Source organism: Nanorana parkeri, unplaced genomic scaffold, assembly GCF_000935625.1.
Source record: "Nanorana parkeri isolate BGI_ZX_2015 unplaced genomic scaffold, ASM93562v1 scaffold1017, whole genome shotgun sequence".
In the NCBI taxonomy this organism is placed as follows: Eukaryota; Metazoa; Chordata; class Amphibia; order Anura; family Dicroglossidae; genus Nanorana; species Nanorana parkeri.
Window position 1 is genome coordinate 126,749 of NW_017307285.1, and position 24,868 is coordinate 151,616.

The 24,868-nt window shown below is 40.7% G+C and overlaps 1 protein-coding gene across 1 annotated transcript in view; it reads left to right on the forward strand.

Annotated features, from left to right (window-relative positions):
- Positions 1–13,434: 13,434 nt before the first annotated feature.
- The window catches only part of LOC108795864 (SITS-binding protein-like), a 23,039-nt gene continuing 11,605 nt past the window's right edge, over positions 13,435–24,868 (forward strand). The window contains 6 exon segments of the mRNA XM_018567179.1: positions 13,435–13,615; positions 16,302–16,509; positions 16,943–17,093; positions 21,056–21,250; positions 22,400–22,668; positions 23,424–23,560. Of these exon segments, the coding sequence (XP_018422681.1) occupies positions 13,435–13,615; positions 16,302–16,509; positions 16,943–17,093; positions 21,056–21,250; positions 22,400–22,668; positions 23,424–23,560 (1,141 nt within the window).

Consider the following 24,868-nt stretch of genomic DNA (forward strand, 5'->3'; position numbering starts at 1 on the left):
CCAGGATCGCCAGATTACTAAAAAGGGATTAGGGCCCATTCACACCACATCCAGATCATCTCCAGACCAGACCAGATTGTTTCCGGGCCCAAAATGCATCCTAATGTATCCCTATGCTATTTCTGGCCTCTGTTCACACTAGTGCAGACCATTCCAGACCAGACCAGGAAAATACTGAACGTCTCATTTTGTCTGGTCTGGAATGCAATGGAACTGCGGGCCGGAAAATGGTGTAAACCTGCCCTCAGAGTGGATGCGTTCTGGAAGAAAAATGGAACTACCGAGCAGTTAGGCTCTTTGTATGCATCTGAAATATTTATATATTTTTACTTTTAACTGTAATGTACCTTTAATTACATTGATACAAATAGATTAAATATACATAAACTAGCATCAAACATGCTAGTGTCACAGCATCAAAAATACAACCGATTACAGTTCTATTGTAGATGAATACTGGTTGTACCGCTTTAAACTATCACACAGTTACGGGTTTAATAACAGTGAGTAAATAGCACATATCGTCTATCAGCCGCGGCAGCCTGCCAGACATTTGCTGCCTTTAACCCATCTTGTACTGTGCTCATCGGAGCTGATATCACACAGTTCTGGTTTGTATGGTTTTATATGATAAGCCTATTACTGGTTGTAATTTGGTAACACGAGTCACATGGATTCCATCTGACCGGCTTTGCAATTCTTCGGTTCTAGGCTTTTCACCCGCTTGAACACAATGCTTCCTTTGCACACTGACACAAGTAGGATCTGTTTCACGTTTTCCAAAGAAAAGCAAATGAATAGGAGCAAATATAAATCATTATTACATGCTGACATCGCAGGTTTGCATGAGGGTGAGGATCAGGGGCGTAACTAGAAATCACAGGACCCTATAGCAAAATTTTGTATGGGGCCCCGTGATTGCTAGTTATGCCATTAGCAGAGCCCACCATAGACTCTCTATGGTGGGCTCTGCAAGGTCTCAGTTGGGCTGCACGCCTCTTACCTGTCAGCGTTGTCCACCTCCGTGGTTGCCGCCGGCGGGCCCCTGCCTCCTCTTCCGTCCCCGGGCTCCACCCCCTTCTATCGACTGACCCCACCTGCTCTTAGATCGCTGGCCATCCCCCTGTTTGGCGGGCCCCGCCTCCTTCTTTACTGCAAACGCCGGTGTAACCGGCCTATTCTGCCAAATCTGCTGGCTGTCACTGACCCAGCTCCGCAGCGGCTATGAGGGGGACTGTTCTCCTTCACAGCTGCTGCTGAGCTATGTCAGTGCAGCCAGCACCCGAGACGCCATAGCGACCCAGGCGGCCTACACGGCATCAGAGGGATGCCTGGCCGGACCCCCCTGTGCCCCAGCCCCATAGCGGCCGCCTGGGTCGCTATGTCGATTGTTACGCCACTGATGAGGATGTATGTGTACAGCCATCATGATCCCGGAACCAATGTAGCTGGTCTTATAGGGTTATTAAACCCTCTGCAATTTTGGCATATATCTAGTGCTAGCAAGAAATAGATATATGCAAAAAACATTTTTAAAAAAGCCTTTTCAAACAGGTTAAAATGTACCTGTGTCCTCGCCGCACGCTCCCGTCCAAACATCTGAAGAGTCTCGGGCGGCCGCAAAGGATCTTGGGGCGGGCACATGCGCAGTTAAGATGTTCGGCCGGGAGACAAGGAGAGACACAAGGTAGGTTTGGAACAGCGTGCACCGCACAGACACCGTGGGACAGGAAGTGCCAGCTAGCACAGAGAAGTCAGCACTAGATCGGAGACAGGCACCAGCGCTGGAAGGACTCCTGAAAACTACAGGAAAGAAGATGATGATCTGATCAAGAGGCAATATTTAAGGTAAGTTCTTACACTAGCATGGTGTGGGGGATATTCTTTAATGCCACTTTAAGTTGGCCATACACCTTATTAGTGTATTTCCACTTTTGCAGCCAAATTAGGATAACACCTATTTTATATTTGTTACATTTTCCCATTCACATAGCATAAGCTACAAATAATATTTAAAACATGCCTGCTCCTACTTGGGTTAGGGTTTCTTGGTGTCTTCAGGGTTAAAATGACTACTTGCTTCTCCTTCTTTGTAATGTTAGGAGGGGCTGTGAGAGGTGAGGGGTTTGTTTATTATAATTTGTATAGTAGATTTGAACACAGCCTGTCCTAACAAAGGGTTAAAGGATTACAATGCATTGTATGTTAATAAAGTTAATGAGAGAAACACAATCCTCAAATTTCAGTCCGAAGTCTTTCTATAAGGACAGATCGCTGTGAAGGTGCTGAGAAAAAACTGGATTCAGCCATCTTGCCTGCTGCAACAAAATATCTAAAAAGGTAAGAAATTGTTTTTTCCCCCGGTATGCTGTGTGAATAGGAACATGTAACAAACATATAGATGGGTTTTCTCAAATTTGACTGCAAAGTGAAAATACACTTTAAGAGTTCTCTTTAAGTTCTCTTATTTAACCACGTAGGCTGAGTGAGAGAAATCATTTAATTCACCCAACCATGCTAAACAGTGTAGATAAAGACATTTCCCCTGCTGGCTATTGTGTTCAGCTGCTGGTGGGACTTGCGGCTGCAGTCACTGTTCAGTTCACTATTTTCCATTCAACTACTTTGACAAAAGTCAATTGAAAAGTCATCTATTGTCAAACTGAGTGATGCCAACAGGGCCACCAACAGCTCGAATTTAGGCTGATTCAGCAGTAATCGGATGATATTCGAGTAGTGTATGGTCAGCTATACACTCATGTTCAATGCATATGACGCAGTCCTATTTGCCCTGTGTGTGTTCAACTAGAGTGAGTGCCTACATTTTATATATTAGCCTCTTGTACAGCAGTATTCAGACTGGAAGAGGGGGGAACCTGAAAGAAAGTCAATCAGGTGTGCTGCATGCAAATGCGTTGACAAGGAATAAGCTGCTCTGAGGAGAGAACAAGGTGAGCAGAGGGATGACCTTGTCAGTCTGTTGCTGCTCTTTCACTGGCCAGTCAGCAGGCTGAGGGCAAAGATATGACACTACTGTATTCTATAATTGTACAGAGAAAGTGGTGTCATCTGCCTTGCTGTGCTGTGTTGTGGGGCTGCGTAAATCTCAAGACTGGATGTACAGAAACACAAATCCTTTAGCAGGTAAAACAGCTCAATTTTGACTGTTTCTTTTGTGTATCTATCTGGAATTTATTTTTAAGTTTCTTTACAATCTCCTTCAATGATTCTAGTTCACACTTAATAAGGTTTTATTCCTACATGGTATATACATTAAAAGATATTAAAGTGACATTAAAGGATATCCCCCCCACTTACCTTAAGTGACTTAAGGCACCTAGTGACCTAGGGTCAGTGTTCATAGTAGTAACTGCGGTTAATGGTGCAATTGTCCCTGAGTCAGTGTTGTGTGGCTGAAGGCCTATTCTACGAGTTATGCAGATACTGAGTTGAAAAGGACCTTGGGCTTCCTTTATATGATGCTATTTGCTGTACTTTTTTTTTCATCACAGCAGGATGTGACGCAGTACAACCTCCTTGCACCCCACTGTGTCTGTAGAGCTGAGTGAAATGAAATGAAATGAAAATCGAAAAAAAAAAACCACAATGTGCACTGGTATCGGTGCTTCTGCAAGGGCACCGCACACCTGACGCTGTGCCGTTAGTGCAGTGCCTGGTGTGAATGGGCCCTAACTAAGGTGTATTTGCACCAGGCCCACCAAAACACAGGGGTCACTTTCAGAATTCAGAACATGGACACTGGAAAAAAGGGTACAACTTTTTGTATCTTAGCCCCCTGATGTACTTGGGTGAGAAAACTCTAATGTAAAGAAGGATTTCCAGATTTGAGGGGTACCCTCATTCTCCATTCTCCCTTCCCTAAGACTCCTCAGCACTTTTTGGGTACACACCTAAACAGATCGGTGAAGTCACAAGTTCTTCCTCTTCCTTTTCTTCCGACTTTGGGACATCCTTATCTCTGCAATGAAAGGCTCTCATCAAATGATGTGTGAGCGCCAATCAGTGCAGTAGTATTCTGAAATCAGGCCTGTCTCATGATGTGTTCCCAGGGGGGTGTGCCCATGACCCACTGGCTCTGCAGAAAGTGGGTTTAATGACACTGGCCCAGATGAGCGCCATCTGCTGGAGGAGCGGATCTTCTATAGCAGCATCATTGGACTGAGTCAAATAATAAGAATTTTGCTCTGGAGCTTGAAAATGCTAGTTGCTGATGCTCTGTCATGCCAATTGTCTGACCTCAAAACTTCGGTGCCGCTGACCAGGAACAAGTAGACAGACCAGGAGTCTGCAAACGCCACAGACCAGGCTTTGCTCACCACATGGTTGTACTGAGTCAGTGATTGAAACTATTGAACGACAGCCAGGCAACTAACAAGAAGATGAGCAATGGCAATGGCAGCCTCCATATTTCTCTCCAAACAGGTTTCTGCCTAGGATTCTGTAGGCCCACTAATTCTTATTGAACATGGTGGGTATGGCTTATCTCCAAGGGGCACAGTTTACTTCTGAAGACAGGGAAGTCAAGCCATTGGTAAGAAAAAAGTGGAAAAAGGATCAGAGAGACGCACAAAGGAGGCTTTTCTTGTATCTAATTAGGGACAGGTACCTTGAGGGCCCATTCCCACCAGATGGGTTGCACCGGCCATTTTCTCCAGTGCAGCCCCAACACATGACAAGGCAATTTGCCTTGTCACAGATGAGCACAGTTCACAATACTGCATTATGATGGTGTGCATTGAAAAAAGTATTGCACGCAATACCTTTTTTTTATCACAGTGGGATGTGACATGGTACACCTGCCTCGCACCACGCTGTAGAATTTAATGAAATGTCACTTGTAAAAAAAAGTAAACAGTGCGATGTACCGAAATCGGCGAATCAGCACTGTGCTGGGCAACGCACACCAGTAGCTGTGCAATGTAGCACAGTGGCTGGTGTGTATGGGCCCTTATTGTTGTCTGCTCTTAGGCAGGACTTGTACTTTTAAAATGTCTGACAGGTTCACTTTAAGAGAGTCCATCCCACGCTGAAAATAATTTTGACAAAATCTCCGTAGGAAAGTTTATGCTTTTTTTTGTATTACGTCTGTTCTGTGCTTCTGTGACTAAGAAGTCATGTGAACTGTTAAATCTCAGTAATCCAATTTGCACACAAAATGAGGATTAATGACCTCAAAGTATACATGTAAAAAAGGTCATCATACAGTATAGTTAAAGAATCTCTTTGAACTTATAATTAAACTCCATTGCCCATTAAGGTAACTTCTAATCATAGCAACATTTTTAGTAGACCCTTATCTGCTTCTCTTCTGCAGGTTTTGGAGGAGGCCATTTCAATATACTTGCAGGAGTTTTTTAAAACAAGTGTGAAGTTTTATTTTTACCATAATCAAATTAGGTCCCTGTGATGTATTAAGAAACGTTGGGTCCTCTCCACCATGCCTTTAGATATATAGCAGTGTGTGAAAGTATCCCACCAAAAAAAAGAACTCTCAGTATGGTAAATTTAAAGGAGAACTGTGTTCAGGGATGCAGCTGCCATAAGATGAAGCTCACCTTAAGTGACACTCCCTTGGTACACTGGGGGGTGTATGGGTGGCAATGAACCCGCATTCACAGCGCTTTGCTGTGCGTTTCCCAAAGTGTGAGAAAGCTGAACATTAAAAATCCTTATTATTTGCAATGGTTCCTGTTCACACCTGAGCGTTGTGTCACTTGCTGCTCAAAAAATCACATGTTCTTATTTTTGGGCAGAATTGTGAATTTAGTTGCTGATAGTGCTGGGGGGAGCAACGGGTGCTGCAGATAGTGCTGGGGGTACTGGCAGCAGGTGCTGCTGTGTAGGGGCTTTGCAGTGGGACGGGCGGCTTTGTTAGATGGACAGCGGCTGTCAGCGGCTCTCTGTCCTGTACCGCTATGTCACTGGTTGCCAGGAGCTCTTTGGGACGCCAGCCAGAGCGACCCATTCAGTTCCATGGCAACCAATGACGTCAGCTGGAAGCTGGACAGGGCCTCACAGGTTGCTAAGAGCTGCTCCCACACACCTGCCTCCCCCCTAATGAGATGCTGCCTGAGGCGGTCCCCTCAATATAGTGATAAGCAGTGTAGTTGGAGGATATGTTAGGAGCCAATATTGAGGTTTTTTTTATTGGGGGTGAGCAGTATAGTTGGAGGGTATGTTAGGAGCGGATGTAAAGAGGTTTTGTATCAGGATAAGCAGTTGGAAGGTATGTTAGGAGCGGATGTTAAAAGGTTTTGTATCAGGATAAGCAGTTGGAAGATATGTTAGGAGCGGATGTTAAGAGGTTTTTTTTTCTCTACAAAATTAGTATATGAGGGCCATACATTTAGCTATTAGACCTCCATCCAAATTCTCACATGTCAGAAGATGACTCTAGTAAATCATTGCTGTCACCCAATTTAGACTTGGTTCCAAGTACCAAGAGGTCACCACACTGAACAAGAACCTGACAGACAGTGTAAACAAATGCTTTAACAGAGATGTAGGAAAGGCAGCAGATAAATTATGGCAATGAAAGAGCTGCATGCATGCTCAGAGGTATGAACAGCTGTAGTGAAAGGCGAACATGATTTGCAATGTGTTTTCTTGGAACAAGTGGGTAATAATGCTGAAAAAGCTAATTGTTTAAATTATTCTTGTCCATGAGTCTCTCAAAATTAATTTGGTCTCATATACACTTCCAAATACCCGGGCCTATACCAAGGTTTAGTGTCATACTTATGTGCATGAAAAAGGTCCATCTTTACTTAAAATTATAATATAATTTAGTAATGCAGACGTGTTTTCCAATGACTTCTGTGAAGTTATGACAAACATGAAAACAAACGAAAACATTTCCATGGTGTGTATTGCATAGTATAACATGCTGCAAGGGTGTATATATTTGGTAATATACACAGATCAGCCATAACATTATGATCACTGACAGGTGAATAACATTGATTATCTCATTACAATGGCACCAGAAAATGGATTGGATATATTGGGCAGCAAGTGAACATTTTGTCCCTGATGTTGATGTGCTGGAAGCAGAAAAAATGGGATAGCGTAAGGATTTGAGCAACTTTAACAAGAGCCGAATTGTGATGGCTAGATGACTGGGTCAGAGCAACTCCAAAACTGCAGCTCTTATAGAATGTTACTGGTCTGAAATGGTCAGGACCTGCCAAAAGTGATCTAAGTAAGGAAATACAGTGAACCAGTGACATGGTCATGGGTGGCCAAGACTCATTGATGCACGTGGGGAATGAAAGCTGGCCTATGTAGTCCAATCCAATAGAAGATTGTGCTGAAAAATGAAATGCTCTAAACACACAGAGCATCATAGTTTGTTGCATATGAGGTGTGTAGCCACAAACTGGTCACGGTGCTTATGCTTATGCATTTTCACTGCCAAAAGCTCCTACAAGGGGCACGTGAGCATCAGAATGGGACCACAGAGCATTGGAAGAAGGTGGCCTGTTCTGATGAATCAGGTTTTCTTTTATATCATGCGTATGGCTGGGTAAGTGTGTAGCGCTTACTTGAGGAAGACATGGCACCAATATGCACTATGGAAAGAAGGCAAACCAGCAAAGGCAGTGTGATGCGTTGGACAATGTTCTGCTGGGAAACGTTGGGTCCTGCCATTCATGTGGATGCTACTTTGACATGTACCACCTACCTAAACATTGTTGCTGACCAAGTACACCCCTTCATGGAAAACAGTATTTCCTGATGGCAGTGGCCTCTTTTAGCAGGTTAATGCACCCTGCCACACTGAAAAATTGGTTCAAGAATAGTTCGAGGAAAACAACAATGAGTTCAAGGTGTTGACTTGGCCTCCAAATTCTCCAGATCTCAATCCAATCGTGCATCTGTGTAATGTTCTGGAAAAACAAGTACGACATGGAGGCCTCACCTCACAAATTACAGGACTTAAAGGATTAGCAAATTACTGCTTGGTGCCAGATACCACAGCAACCTTCAGAGGTGTAGTGGAGTCCATGCGTCAATGGGTCAGAGCTGTTCTGGAGGCAAAATGGGGGCCTAGTCAATATTAGGTTGATGGTCCTAATGTTATTGCTGATTGGCGTATACTACATACAAAGATAGTTGTTTGGCTTCTCTATATTGGCATAGTTCCCAACAATCACTCATCTGGACAGACAATTCCTCTTCTGGAACCAAATCTTTCTGCCCCTCTTTCCTTATCAATTGTCCATATTATCCTACTACACAAATTTTGCAACCAACCTCTATATAATTGCATCTGTTATTTTGAAAAGCCAGTGAAAATAAGATGCAACAAAACAAACGACTTGTGAGTTTAACCAATGGTCCATGTAACTGGGACATGGAAGAGGGTATGTCCTTTGTATTTATCCTTTGCTGCAAGGTGTCCCTCTTTCTCATGTCAGTTTAGAGGTATGAAAAGGTACTTACAAGGGTATTGGTTATTTTTAGCAAGTAACAAAGCTTGATGCACCATGAATATGACACAAGAGAATAGTCCTACACTGCTCAGGAGATAACTTAAAAACCTGATTGATTAACACAAACCTAAAGCAGGTATAGTCATATCCTGACCACATAAGATAGAATAATTGTTAAAATGTAAGTCTTTGGTTGTTTTGTATAGAGAATCTCTGACTGACTCTTAAACTGTCCACACATAGTCAGATTTTGTTTGAGATTTGATCAGGGCCATGTGTCCAGTATATTCTTTTCTCCCCTACGCCAGCTACCTTGCGCCACCCCTTCCTACCTCCCCAACAACTGTTTTGGATTCTTCTTTCCCTACACACACACACACACACACACACAGGACACATGCCCTGTTAAACATACGCATGAAGAAATAAACATGCACACGGGGGATTAAATAATTCTTAACTGTACTGAAAAATTGAACTGCCCAAAATAATGGGACAAATAAACACAAATCATGCAGCAAACGGGGGAACATTAAGGAGTTACGCCAGTACAATATAATATATTTTATAATATACCAATCCCCAGGGTTTCAACAAACTGTTACAAAAATGGATTGTCCCCTAATTATAGAAATCCCTTACTTGGAGCTGGTTCAGTAAACCGGTAGAAAATGTATAATTAATCAAAGTGAATATTTAATCGTAGAAAAACAAACTAGAACAATACATCCACAACAAAACATTTAAAATCAATTAAAAAACTTCCCTTGGATAAACTGTTGTTAAAGGAACAAAGATGATCTGCAGGCCAGCTAATGTGGCATGAAATAGTTAGAGCAGATACATACAGTGTATTTCATATGGGGATACAATGTATCCGAAGTTACTCACAACTCGTGTTGCTCAGGGAGCTCGGGGAGAGACAGTCCTGCTTGAATCCCACAGCACTGAATGATTTTTCGCTTCAGTAAGCGTGTTCGGTAGTGGTGGTTGGGATCCAGAGATAGGGATTTGTTGATAGGGCTAAAAAATATATATGTAAGCGCCCTTCCATCTCCACCTGCTTGGGACTCTCACTAGCTTAAATTTCAAATTTGAGAGGTATCCCGAAAGCACTTCGATGTATATGTGCGGCCGCACAATGAACAGCAGGAAAGGTGAATGCAAGAGCCTCCACCGTGAGAAGTTCCAGGTGCAATTTAGGATCCACAGGCTGTGTGAAGACCACAAACAGTCGTCCGTTCGATATTCCTCAATCTCTGCTGGATAGGTGTAGGTCCCGATGCAGCTTGACTCAGACCATATCCGAGCCGGCTGCGCTCCGTCTCCGCACTTCGAGAACCGGCTAAGAATATGCTTCTACCGAGACTTATATACGGGGTGAGCTTTTGTGAGTGTCCAGGGAAGTTGCTTGCACACGTTACCCTGACGCGTTTCCTCCCCACAAAGGGGCTTCCTCAGAGGGGCGTGTGTCTTGTATTTTGCATGGATGTGTTAAATAGCTCGTTAATGAGGCTAATAGACTGCCAGATTTCACACAGTCAACGAGCCATGTCGTTTTTCAAAAGGTGTACTTATGGTATTACATATACTTTAATATAATGTAATGGCACCTGTGGAGCCTTAAATGACATTCCTAAGTCCCTTTACCCATACATAATCACAAGTGTACATATATTTTGACTAATGTATAGTAATAAAGGAATAAACCTTAGACATCATGTGTGTCCATATGGACTGGAAGGAGACTCCTGATGTTTAAAAAGGATGAAGTTTAGACGGGCCACTCATAGGGGTTGATTTACTAACCTTATAAACACACCACGAACGTGTATACACCTCTGCAGTGTGTTCCCTCCCAGCATGGGTGGAATCTAAACACCTTTGTAATGTGTACACACCCAGCAGGTGTGTTGTGCAAAGCCCTGAATGAATTCCAAGGTGATGTTGGGTAAATTAGCTCTATGTTGTGTTGCTTGTGTTGATGAATGCAAGGAATGTAAATGCATGAGCTAACCATTTTTGTCTAAACTGTGAAGCAGCATTATATATGCATCATGTGCATGATTTTTCCATATATGGCATTAGTGGAAATATGCTTTTAGAGACTTTTTGGTTGATAAATACGTTTTTCTGTGTGAAAATCACACACACCTGGTGTGTGTGTGTGTGTTTAGGTTAGTAAATCACCCCCATAAGGTCACACTAGGGGGTAATAGATGATTTCTACTATTATAGCTTAAATCAACGCATGGGTTTCAGAATCACATAGAGCTATATAGGTACGGAACAGGTGAGTTATAGTAAACAACCCATGTGGGGATTCACCCCCTATTGAATACCCATAATGTTGAACAGCCAGTCTAAACTCAACCAAGGTAACACATAGGCCATAAGGAGTCCCCTACAAACTTCAGAAATATATATATGGACAGTCAGATAATCCGATGAATTTACAAATAATAAAGTGTGACAAAATATACCACTCTATCAGAGGCAACAGGTTTTTGGCTAAGGAATGAAAAATATAAAATGTATAATCTAAATACATAAGCTTCAATTACTGAAGCAAGAAGCTCCATATGAAATACACTGTATGTAGCTGCTCTAACTATTTCATGCCACATTACCTGGCCTGCAGATCATCTTTGTTCCTTTAACAACAGTTTATCCAAGGGAAGTTTTTTAATTGATTTTAAATGTTTTGTTGTGGATGTATTGTTCTAGTTTGTTTTTCTACGATTAAATATTCACTTTGATTAATTATACATTTTCTACCTGTTTACTGAACCAGCTCCAAGTAAGGGATTTCTATAATTAGGGGACAATCCATTTTTGTAACAAATAAACACAAACTTTTTTGGAGAGACACAATCAGAACCTTGTGACAAAATTAGCAACATGTCAGCAGAGACACAATCAGAACTGTAGTGACACAACGAGAAGCACATTTTGAATTACCACATTTGGCTTGGCTTTTGATTAAATTGGTATGCAAGATTAAGAGGAGGGTGGAGGTTTGCCTCACAAGCTCTGTAAGCCTATAAGTTGCAGTACCCAATATAAATTGAAAGTAGCATGGGCAGTTATGTACCTCCCCTAGCAGCCATGGCACCCTAGGCCATGGCCTGTGTGCCTAGTGAGAAATCTGGCCCTAATGGGAACAAAAAGGCACAGCCAGCATTTACAACATTGCCAAAAGCTCTAACCATTCTCTACTCTACTAAAAAATGTGTTTATGATTTTGTCTGCATCCCCATCAGACAGATACCCTATTATCTCCTGTCCTGATAGAAAATGAGAGGGGATCTCCCCAACAGAAATACAGATGGCAAGAGAAACCTGACAGAGTCTTCAACCCTTCCCCGGTCTTTCTAAAATAATATAAGTTTTGGCTGGAGTTGGTTGGGCTTAATAATCACACAGAAAACTGCACTGACCTGATTGGGTATTTAAAGTAAACAGAAGTTAGTGATTATAATTATTTCCTTAAAATAATATATACATGCTGTCTATGTTAAAACATTATGCAGAGTTTGGATAATTACACTAATAGAATACAAAATTAGACAATACCTAAGACATGTCTGGAGGCCAAGAGATTAGGAGTTTTGGTCTGGAAGTAAAAGATTTAGCAGGTTTATCCGGAATGTCAGGATAAGTATTTTCTACGTTAACAGAGTCAGGGTAAGGTCGCTGGGGACATTTGTTACAGCGCATAAATCAGGATGAATACCAAGTGATCAAAATTCAGTCTGGTTCACATTATACTGTGGTATTGTATTGCCTGTGCTACCATATTCCTATTTATTTAAGAAGGTGTTACATTTCAAGCTATGTTGGCTTGTTTCACATATAAAGAGAGTCAACTGTAAAATTATAAATGATCTATTGTAAACAAGCATGCAAAACCAAATGAGAGTACCCCAACCCCCTCTTTAAAAAGAATATGCCTTAAAGCTACCGTCACTGTGTTCCAAGGTTGAAATGCAGTCCTCCCTGAAAATAAAGACATGAATGCTTCCCTGCCCACTGCCCATGCTGCTGAACACTTCTGGATTGAACTAAAATACCTCAAAGAAGTTCTGTATCTGGAAAATGCCAAGGTTTGTCTGATGCCTAGTTCCCCACTGTGCATTGTGGTCCCTTCCACCAGCCCTCTTGTCCTGTAGTAACAGAGGGAATGGTGGAGGAAACCACACAGCATCCTACATGCTTGGAGGTGTCAAATACAGAAGATCTCTGAGCAATCCTTGTTTTTTCAACCTGGAAGAGCTTGTTTATTTGGGCAGCAGGACAGTAAATTATTAATTGCCTTCGTTTTGGAAAGGACTGCATGTTTATCCTGTGATATAATCCTTATCCAAAATCGTCTAGATATGAAGAGGCATTGAGATTGAGGAACACTTTACACTCTGGCAGCTATTTATCCTTAAAGTGAGTCTATACTCAAATGTTAACAAAGTTATCTTAACAGTCTTGCTGGGCTGGGTATATAAAGAGTAAAGGGCTTTTTTGGAGAAAAATGTTCCAATTTCCAACGAGTATTGGCTACTTGGATCAAGACCTAAGGCATTTGGTTATGTGATCTCTACTAAAGATATCTGATCAGGGTTTAGCCCTACTGTTAGTCTTCATTTATCTATTCCAGAAAGACTGTTAACATTTGAGTACAGGCACACTGTAATTAGGGAATTCATTATTTTATTATTACCAATGAAACTGATAACATGAAAGTACATTATGGGCAAACTGTACCGATCATTGAGATGACAAGCAAGGAGTATCGATCTTGGCAACATGCAAAAAAATGAATTACTTGTCAGTTCCCTCAATTATTTGGCATCTAACCCAACAACTACCTTTGACAACAGATCATTTTTGCCACTAACAACATTTTGCCTGGTTAGGTTTGGTTTGATTTTACTATTTTGTACATAAATGTATATTGGATATTGTATATATTAAGCCTCTTCTTATGTTTTAGGATTGCTTTTCTATGAAGAACATATCATGGTATGGTGGAGCAACCCTCAGTGCTCAACGATGGCCGATGAACTATGGCAATGTGGCTTTACAGCCATTTGTGATTAGTAATCTCAAGTCCAGTCCTGGTGCCTATGGATCTGTTTTGGAAAGATACTTCCTGGGATCAACTGGTAAGAGGAATCAACTCTAGTTTAATCTAATATTATTACTCTGCTTGTTTAATAGTCATATTGTAATATTTGCACTTTATTATAAATTCTATGTGTTATCATTTGTTTCTTGGTTTTCCTTTGCCAGCACCACACTTTAGTCTTGCCCAGAGGTTTTCAATGGGGCTGTTTCTGGTCAGTCAACAACATTAATATGACGGGATTAAAACTAGTCCTCTATATCCTTGGCAGTTTGTCGGCAAGGAGCATTATTTTGCTGGAAATGAAATTCAAGGGCAGTGTGGCATTTTAGTAGTGAAAATATACATTACCATTTGGCAACAAGCCTGGGGCTAGCATTAGGCGTCTGCTGTCTATATTTTTTCCGGATTCTGCAGTCTATTTCTGTCAGCGTTCCCATACTGGTTTTAGTTCCACATGGATGTACAGAGGGCTCTTCTTTCAGGAGTGGGGTTACATATATAACCAAAGGAAATGCTTACCATGTGATGGAAAGAATTAACTAGTTGGGAATTCTCAAGGTCTTCATAGGGGATTCTCATAGGACCTCATTATTAATATTTGAATACATAGACTGCAATCATAAATACAGTTGTACATTAAAAAAAAACAAAGACAAAGGACAGAGTCCTTGAAGTAACCCTGTCACTCGCTAAAAGAATTACACCAGAGCCTACTTTAAAAAAAAAGTGGCTATTGGTGCTGCTGCTATCCAGCACTTTTGGGTGTGTCAGATAGCAAGTTACCCCTACCACACTACAGGAACACAGCTTGGAGTGACAGTGGCTTCTAGGGCTCTGCACTCACGGCTATTGCTTCTGCACAGAAAGCTGTGTGCTATAACAGCCAAGATGTGCACAGCTTCCAGCAAGATCTTCTTATAAAAGCATGTTTTACAAACACCAACACAACCCACTCAAAAAAATCCAGAACCCCAGAAACATGTCTAGAAGGCAAATTTTCAAGGCAGACAGAAACATTAAAAATAAAGGCCAATTTGAAGATCCTAGAAGCAAGATAAATGTATTGTAGGCAGGCGGATACAGGTTGACAAAGCCTGTTGAACATGTATTTTGATGAAATACTGAGTTCACTAATGAAGTCAGGTGTGCAGAACAGAAACCCGAGCTGCTGTACTGAGTAATGACCATCAGATGATGAGGGTTTAATGCTGCTTGTTACAATAGTGGTTGTAATTTTAGTGTTCCAATAGTAATATTATTCAACTGTGTTCTCCTAGAAGAAAATACTTTGGTACAATTTGGGAATGTCCTGAATATTTATGTTTAGAACGAGTCTCAGTAGGGGACCTGCATAGGTTATTGTGGATTTATGAAGCAATGGTATGTAACTATAAGTTTCAGACCCCATTCACACTAGCTACATTAAAGAACAAAAAAAAGAAAACGCTTTTTCAGCGCTAATTTGAGCTGACCGACATTGAGTTACATTGAGCTCGATGTCGCAGCTCTATGTAGTGCACGTTTTGTCGCACTAGGTAGCGCTTCTTTTGGCAGTCTATCAAAGCCTATTGGGGCCAAATCGTACAAAATCTGCTGGAAAAATAGGTCAGGTTCGAGCAACAAGCATGAGCTACAAGCTACAGGCTACATTGTGAGATGTGAACAGCATGTGAATTTTCAGTTCGAAGCTACAGTTTGTTTGTTTTACATGAAATACACCATTCTGTATTAATCTTTAATTGCTTACAGAATCATTCATGAAAATGATCACTTTAAAGCCAACCCGTGCTTTGCCCAAACCTATTGATCATCTGCTAGTATTACCTTTTTGGGGGGGCATTGTAATGTTTACAGAAGTGACATAGATTGCTCCTTTTACTGCTGCAAACATCTGAACAAGGTTTATAACTGTTAGGTCATTAAGTGAGGAGTAGCTGTACTTTCAAAGTGTCATTGTCTTGATTATTGTTACAGTGTGACAGTGTGTGGGGTTACATAGATAGGGGTTACATCTAATGTAGATCTAATACACATAGGATTGGTATTAGATTTACAAGAAGGATTATTTTGAGGGTTAGTTTATGTGTTAGGATTGCAGGAAATGTTAGTGCTGGGGTTTAGGTTATAGGAGGGTTATTTTTAAAGTTAAAAGAAGGTCTTATTGTTAGAATTACAGAGAAAGTTAGTGTGAGGCTAAGGATTACAGGAAGGGTTGGTGTTGGTGTTATAGGGAGAGTTATAGTTACAGGTAAGGTTAGTGTAAGGTTGGTAGTAGGGAAGGATGGTATAGGGTTTTATTGTTAGGATAACTGGAAAGGTTGTTGTTAGGCTTGAGGCAACTAGGAGGGTTAGTATTTGGCTAGGGGTTACAGGAGGGTTACTGTTGGTGTTATAGGAAGAGTTAGTGTGAGGGTTATAGGGAGGGTAATGTTAGTGTTACAGGAAGAGTAAGTGTTAGGGGAACTTATGGCATAGCTCCAGACACTGAGCTTCCATTAGTGAAGAGTATTGCAATGGGGCATATATATGGACTGGCATTCCCACCACAGTTCCAATTTTGCAGCCTTTTGTACAGATTGCTACACAAGGCTTTCACAGCATGACAAGAGATACACATTTAGGAAATATTGCCGTAGTGTGCCAAGCTCTGGAGCTCCACAACCATTGTCAGTTTATTACAATTTATCTTATCGCTTACATTTGTGTCTATTTTACCTTGTTAGGTGTATCAGTGGTGGTTAACCCACGTGTTCCAGTTTTCATGTCCATTGAGAAAAACAAGTCATTTTGTGTGAAGACACCAGCCAGCACAGAGAGGATCCCTCTACAATATACGATATGCATTGGGCAGAATATCCAATCTGTTCATCAGGATGTAGGAATCCAGCTTTATGAAAACCAAAGGACGCTTCCAAATATCAATATTTTTAGGTAACATTGTCAGTAGAAAGGTTTTCTGTTGAAAGGATGTATATTGTGATATGGATGGAGAGGAAGGATGAGAGCACCAAGCCATAGGGATTGGTTCATGAGTTTGTATTTTTGAACAATAAAAGTGTATATCAAAAGTTGAGAGCTAAGAATTTTTTGGGGTCATGCACAAATTCCCCTTCATCAGGGCTTAGGTTTATTGTACATAAGCAGTCTGGACAGTTGGTAAATCTTGGACTTTAGTTCTTTGTAGATAATAGTTGGAAGTTGTTATTGGTATCTCCAGTTGCTTTAGCCCCTGTGTTATGATTTAATAGGAATGTCATTACCAACTAGTGGAAGGTAGACATTTGTGTTACCATGTCATTATATTATAATGAGAAAGGATGAAAGAAAACAAATAGATATGCAAGTTGCTTTTTTTCCTGCTCAGGATGCCAGTTTGGAGACACTATGGTGTATCAGATTCTGCTGCAAAACTTGAAAGAGAAGTCAAATCGTTCCATAATAAATTAAAGAGACATGGCCTGGGAGAATGCCTCATTTCTCTCAATGAACATTCCACTATGTTACTTTCTAGCAAGGTAAGCCTTCACCTCATTTTTCCTACACAGATAACATCAGACTGTGCATCCTATACCACACACTATTTCCATACAATTGCAATGTGTACCTCCACTGTTAACTGCAGATATGTAATAACTTGAGTATGTAGCGACACAATGCAGTTGTTCGCCTCTTAGCAAATAGCAATTGGCTTTGCACCACCGGAGTTCTAAATTCACATTTTGCTAGGACATTATATTTATGGAATTTGTATGTTGTCCCCTGTTGGCCTGAATTTGCCCCTGACATTCTGGTTTCCTTTTACAATCTAGAAAATCTAGAAAAATAATGGAAAGTTAATTTGCTTTAAAGCAGACCTTTACATAGCAATATGAAATTTATAAAAAAAACTAAATTTACATATGCATTAGTATGCAATTATCCCAACAAACACATTTAAAACGCTTAAATCCCGGGCTTGGAATGTAGCGGGCAGACATATTTGAAGAGGGCAAATGCTCCTTTTCCCCCGATTTCTTTTTTTTTTTTAAGCCCGTGGAACGTGCGTCTAAACAAACTTCCCCCTGTGAACAAAAAAAGTGAACAGTGAAATCACAGCACACAAAAACGTGCACAAGGGTGCAAGGTCCTTCCGAAGAAGGGAACTAATTTCCCGACCCCCCGGGGCGCAAGGCTCCTGACAGTGGTTGAGACTGTTGGTACACCAAACCGAAGGCCGGTGGACCCATTTCCTTCGGGGACCTGCCGAAACAGGTCCCTCACAGTACTAGGCAAGTGGGCTCTCCCGAAGAGAGACCCACCTCCTGGGTGGGAGGAGACAGAGAACCCCGTAGGAGGCACAGAATCTCCTCCCAGCGTCAGGAGTAGGCCCAGAAGAAACCTGCACCTTTAGCATCTGTGGGTCAAAATTTAAAATAAAAAAAGTGCCAAACGTGGATAGGGTGCTTAAATAAATCTAAAGTGTCAGTGCACCACTCTGACAGGCCTAAGGGGCCGGGTGCATAAAAAATTGCCCCAGACTAGCCATAAGGTCTGTCTTGGAGGCTTCTGCCGCCCCCAACCCTCCAGCCAGACCAAGCTTCGCATCTGTTCAGTCAGAAAGCCATGTACTGAGCGGTTCCCCTCTCACAGGAAGCCACCCCACACGCTCTTTCACTTCAGTACTAAGTAACCATCCCCCGCAAGGACGGTTCTTTTCCCCACCGAAAACTGATAAGAACAGATCCTACACTTGATCTTAGCCAAAAGGCAGAGAAGCGATCTTTTCCCCTGATTTCTTATTGCATCATCGGGATTATTTCCTGCGCAGCTTCATCATGTTCCCCGGCCACACCCCCTTCTGATGATGCACAGTGACAGTGATTTCAGTGACGAGGCAGTCCCAGTGTGCATTGCTTTGGCACACTGACATCGTTTTTGTCCTTTCAAAGCAGGAAGTGAATGTTCTGCAAGTGTAAGTACATCAGCATTTTGCACCTGACATGATTTGGTTATTATTAATCATAATAAATAGAGGGATACATTGGTAGATGTTGATTTTTGAGTGTAAAGGTCCGCTTTAACCCAAAGTTATGGCAAGGGTGTTTATGTCTATATGAAAAGGTTGGGACCACTGAAGTTTTTTTGTGTATCTGCTCCCCTAAATGACAAGTTCATCCAAGTTCAATTTTGCATGGACCAAAGAGCAGTTAGAGAGCAATTAGGGTATAGAGTTGAACTATGGCTTTTCTTTTATTAGCATAGGCCAGAGGATGCTTCCTCAAAGGTTAGAAATTAAAGCCTTAGTCTTTTGCTCAGTACAGGTTTCCTTTCAAAAAGGGACAGGTAAGTATTGATAATTTTCTTTGCAGGGAGGACACATTTTTACCTTTTAAAATATCAATAGTAGCTGTAAACTGTATTTCCACTTTCACAGCCAAGTTGAGATAACACCTATTCATAGGGGCTGTGAGGGGTCTAAGGTGGCTTTCCTATTGTATGTTAATGATGTTTATCAGATAAACACTAGGGATGTCCCAATACCACTTTTTCAGGACCAAGTACAAGTACTTCCCCTCATGTATATGCCGATACCAATTACCGATACTTTTTTAAACGGGACAGGTGACTTTAAATGATCCATAGTACAACTACATATTATGTACTATGGATCATGATTTAACCTATTAATGTTAGCAGGATCGCTGCATCGCGTCTCGGGGCTCAGCTTGTGGGAAGGGCTCACAATTCTGCCCTGCTAACATGAATAGGTTAAATCATAATCCATGGTACATATACAGTACACACGTCCAGTACACTGCAGTCTGCAGCAATAGAATTACAATTCTCCCCTGCTAACATGAATAGGTTAAATGATCCATATTACAACTACATATTGTACTATTATGTACTATGGATCTTTTAACCTATTCATATTAGCAGGGGATAATTGTAAATCTATTGCTGCAGTGTACTGGACGTGTGTTACATACATGTACTATGTACTACATATAGAGTACACTGCAGCAATAGATTTACAATTATCCTCGGCTAACATGAATGGGTTAAATGATCTATAGTACATAACATGTACTTGTACTACGGATCATTTAACCTATTAATATTAGCAGAGGATAATTGTAAATCTATTGCTGCAGCGTATTGGGAATATGTACTGTATATATGTACTACATATACTGTAGAATACACTGCAGTAATAGTGTAACAATTCTCCCCTGCTAACATGAATGGGTTAAATAATCCATAATACAACTACATGTTATGTACTATGGATCATTTAATCCATTCATATTAGCAGGGGATAATTGTAAATCTATTGTCTGTAGTGTACTCTATATGTAGTACATATAGAGCACACATTGCAGACAATGGATTTACAATTTTTCTCTGCTAATATTAATAGATTCTTAATAGGCACCCCCCTTGCCCTCACTCACTGCTCGATGGTGGTGCCTCACCATGTGCCTCGTCGTAGTGGGCGCTGTGAGGGAGAGCAGCGGCGAGTCAGCGCTGGTGCGGTGGGAGGAGCTCCAGGTGGGGTCCAAATTTAGCTGGCCGGCGACTGCCCGGTCGCCTGCCAGCTAAATTAGGACCCCACTTGGAGTTCCTCCCGCCGGACCAGCACTGAGTCGCCGCTGCTCTCCCAAACAGCAGCCGGAAGGTAAGGGAAGAAAAAAAAATAGCACAAGCTTCGACTCTATGTATCGGGGCATTTTGACAAGTACATGTACTTGTTAAAATGCCCTGTATCGGCCCCGATACCGATGCTAGTACTGGTATTGGGACATCCCTAATAAACACAATCCTCAAATTTAAGACCGAAGCTTTTCTATAAGGACAGACCACTGTGAATGGGCTAAGAAAAACCTGGAATCAGCCATCTTGCCTGATTTAACAAAACATCTAAAAGGTAAGGCATTTTTTTTAAAGTTATTTTTCACTGTGTGAATAGGAACACATAAGGAACATATAGAGGGGTTTTCTTAAATGTGACAGCAAAAGTGGAAATACACTTTAAAGTGACCTTGCTGCTTCTCTAAGAAAATGCAGCCAGATGCTTCCTGCAATACAAGAAGCAGAACACTTAATTCTTCAGCAGGCTGCAAATGAAATCTTCACTTCGCTGCTATTCAGCATTTTCTGGTGTGTCCGAAAGCATGTCTGTTGTTTCTTCTGTAGTGATGTAGCGGCTGGCGAGAAGAACTATTGAACCCCTTGGTGCGTAGTGGGGGATATCTTATCTGACACATCGGAAGTGCCAACACACCCAGATGTGTCAGATAGCAGTGGCACCTGGAACTGATCAAAGCCACAGAACTTTAATTCCATATGCTCATCGGTAAGTATTCTGTTTCCTTTATTCCAGAAAGCAGCTGGCTGTAGTTTCTTTTAGAGAAGCGACAGGGTCCTTCGGAATGAGAGAATATTTAAATGTACAGATGTCTTTTGGATACTTTTTTTAATGCTTCTTTATTTATAGGACCACATACCTATTACAGACCAAGCAGGAGAGACTCACAGACATCACAAGGATCCATATACCCTTAAGCATCTCAATCTCTCAGTAACCACATCTCCATATGCAAGTTTTAACTCTGAGGAACTTCAAGATTATCTGCATAAGAGACAGGAAAACTACTGGCTCAGTCTCCCTTCAAAACTAGATGGATCAATGGTATAGTAGACATTAAAGTGGTGTACAGTATATACTACGATCATGCAGAAGAGACTTGTATCTAGGGGCATAGGACCTATTTAAAAATTGGCAAAATCAGTTTTCCATGATGGTATCAGCAGAGAATATTGATTTATTCAAAAATCAGTTAGATACTGTCCTAAGAGACCGTAACATACAGGGGTACAAGTACTCTTAAAAACTAGACCACCCAGGGACTCATATACACACATGCACGCACAACACACACACACAGACACACAAAGGTTGAACTTGATGGGCCTGTGTCTTTATTCAATCTCAAATACTTTGTAACTATGTAAATAAGTGAAATAATAGTGGTCTTGCCATAATGTGCAACTATGCAAAGCAAAGAAATAAGCCACTAGGAGCCAAAGAAAAAGATTTTAGATTTTAGATTAAAAAAAGTTTTTGCATATCTCTTCTGCCACAAATCTCCCAGAGATGTTTTATTGTTTCACCATACGGTGGTAAACATTACACGTTCAATACAAAGACCATTTCTCACACCACAAGGATCTTCCAGTTTGCACAACTACTGCACAAGGAATGGGGTTATTGCAATGACTGTCAAATTAGATTGACCTTCTTCACCAAGCAACCAGATTTCTATCTCTTGTTTGGTGGATTGCCTACTTCAATCATAGAACAGAACCTCTGTTGCTATAATAGGGTGTGAAGAATGGGGCCAATCTATGTAAGCACACCTTACCTACTAACACTCCCATGAACGTTATGTACACCTAGGCCTTTCCATAGAAAATAATGTGTCCCTTACCAGGTTAGTGTATGCAGCTAGGATGGCCATTATGTGTATTCCATATGAATTGCACTTTATATCAACAGTCTGTCAAGTTACAATTAAAGGAAGATTGTGCATGCTGTTTTAAGAATGAAAAACATTGTTTCCAGACTTAGATTGGAACATGTAGGTCCCCACCAGTAAATTAGATTATGATGGTTAAGTACAGTACAGTCATCTTTTCTATACTTGTGTCAAGGGCCCACATGGAGTCAATGCCACCAAAGTAATAATAGTAGACATTTGTGAGTTTTTACTGTATGTATAAGTTCTGATAAAATAAATAAATTTATTACCTAATCTATTTCCTACTTTCCTTCTCCTAGGTTCCAATTCTGACGAGATGGAAAGGCCAGTTTTCTGTGAGATTAAATATAACCAACAATGTTGCCGCTACATGGTACTTGAACAATGTAAAAAGCTTGATCAGCAAACTTGGTGCTAAATACATCATATTTGAAGGGGTAGAAGGCAACACATTTCTAGAACAATCCATACAACCTCCCAGAGGATTTGAGGGTGACCGGTATACTGAAATGTTAGTTGGAGAAGTGACAAAGTTGGGAAATTCTGCCATAGTTACAGCAAATACAAGGTAAAGTAGCCTCATTCTGCACATATACAGATACCTTCCTGTGGCAATTGTTTTCACTCTTTGTACTTTTTTTTCCATTTTTGCTATTTATATGTTATAAGCCATTTTCCCTAGTTTAACCTTACATACTGTATATTTAAGTAGCAATGCATGTAAAATGTATCGACATGACAGATAAAAGACCCGAGTAATTTATTTATTTCCTACTTTAGTGAAAACTGTCATGGACCCACAAAGGGTCCTGACTGACAGGACATATGGCTTTGCTGAAATATATTGAAGCATATGCACAAGGCTGTCAACCATTCAGATTTTTTTGCAGACAGTTCATAACTAGTGATGGGTTCAACCCATAAAGGGTTTATTGAATCGTGTTTGAAATTCGGAGAACACAAAACTTCACAACATTCCACTGAAGTCTATTAAGGGGGGAGGGGGGGCATTTTGCCTATTTTTGGGCCTAACAGACAAACTACTTTAAAAGAGATAGCATGGGAAGCTGTTTAAGGCCAGGGTTTGCATGCAAACAAAATACTAATGCAAACATGATAATCGGGGCCCATGTTTTAACATACCTGGAAGAACAGAGTATTTCACCCTAGTATTTCAGAAGCAGGTCACAGTGATTGGGTAGCAAAGTGAAGATGAGTATATGCGATGGGAAGGTCGAGCAAAAATATTTCATAAAAAATTATTGATTGAGTAATTAAAAAAAGGATTTTGCAGTAAATTACCTCAATGTTCTCTTTAAACAGGTCCAGCTATTTACCATTCTTTTCTCAAATGAGCCCTCTACAGTCAGACTGGAGCTACAATGGACTGAAAGGAATTGTCCCATCAGTGCTGCACTACAGTTTGCTAGGATACAATTTTTTCATTCCAGATGCAATAGGTAATTGTTTTCAGTTTATTCGATTATTAGCATGGCTACCATAAACACCAATTTAAATTCTTATATTCTCATATATTCCCAAATATTCCTATTTAGAATCTATAAATCAGCACAGGGCATGAAATATTGCATTGTAAACGTATATGAAACTCTGCCACACTCATTTTGGTGAAGCTGTTGTACTAAATCATGTATACGTGGTAAGTAATATGTAAATGAAACACATAGTTATTTATTATCTCTTTGCAAATGTACCATGCTTCACTGGTGCCTATGTAGCTCTTGTATCCTAAGGCATTATATATGCATGCAAAAAATAAAAAATAAAAAACAGAATTTACAGGATAGTGCAAATAAAACCACGTTTAATAAAATAAGAAAGTAAAACTGCACAATGAAGTGACTTGATTAGGGCATATCACCAAGATAACTCATCCACAGGATCTCCAGGTCACACCAACAGATGCTGAAACTCTTTCCCTCAAAAGCTGGCAATAGAAGAAGGAACAAATCAGGATGGACACTTGGAAAGCCATAGAAAAAAACAGGACCAAAATTGTATCCTTAGTGAAACTAAGCCAACATGTTTCAGGGCCATGTCCATTCTTTAAAGTCTCTGAAGGCTTTTAGACAGTTGTATATGCTTATTTTTGTATGGTTCTCCAATTGTCCACCTTAGTGAATCCACCCTGGTTTGTTCTCTCTCCTATTGCTGTGTTCTCAGGAAGAGAATTTCAGTGACTGTTGGTGTGACCTGGTCTTTTTGTAGCTGAGTTATCTTGGTGATATACCCTGAACAAGCTAATTCACTGTAAGCACAATTTTAATTTTCCTCTTTTCTTAAAAGTTGTTTTATTTGCACTATTCAGGGTGATCTGTTTGTGTTCTATTATCTCTCACAGAGATCACAGATCACAGTACTTACCCAACAATACATTAATGTGCCTTCTTTGGATGGAGTCATCTTTGTTTCTACATTATCAAAGGTCAGTATCAATTTCCTGGCTAGATAAGCTGGTTCAGAGATGACACATCACTGGAATCCCTGGTGCCTCCAAAGTAGTCTAATTTATGTAGACTAATAACATACAAAGCACAGCTCGCCCCTATCATGCATCCTTGTATTTCACATTCAGTGCTCGGATAACTCTCTTCCGGGAATAAATACCATAGAAATTGCAAAACTGGCACACAATTTTTTTTCTAAAAATAATCAACTTTTATTCCACATATATCTGTACGAAGAACCACTTCTGATGCGTTTCTGCCTTACTCAGCCTTAATGATAGCTGAATGTAATGGTTTACA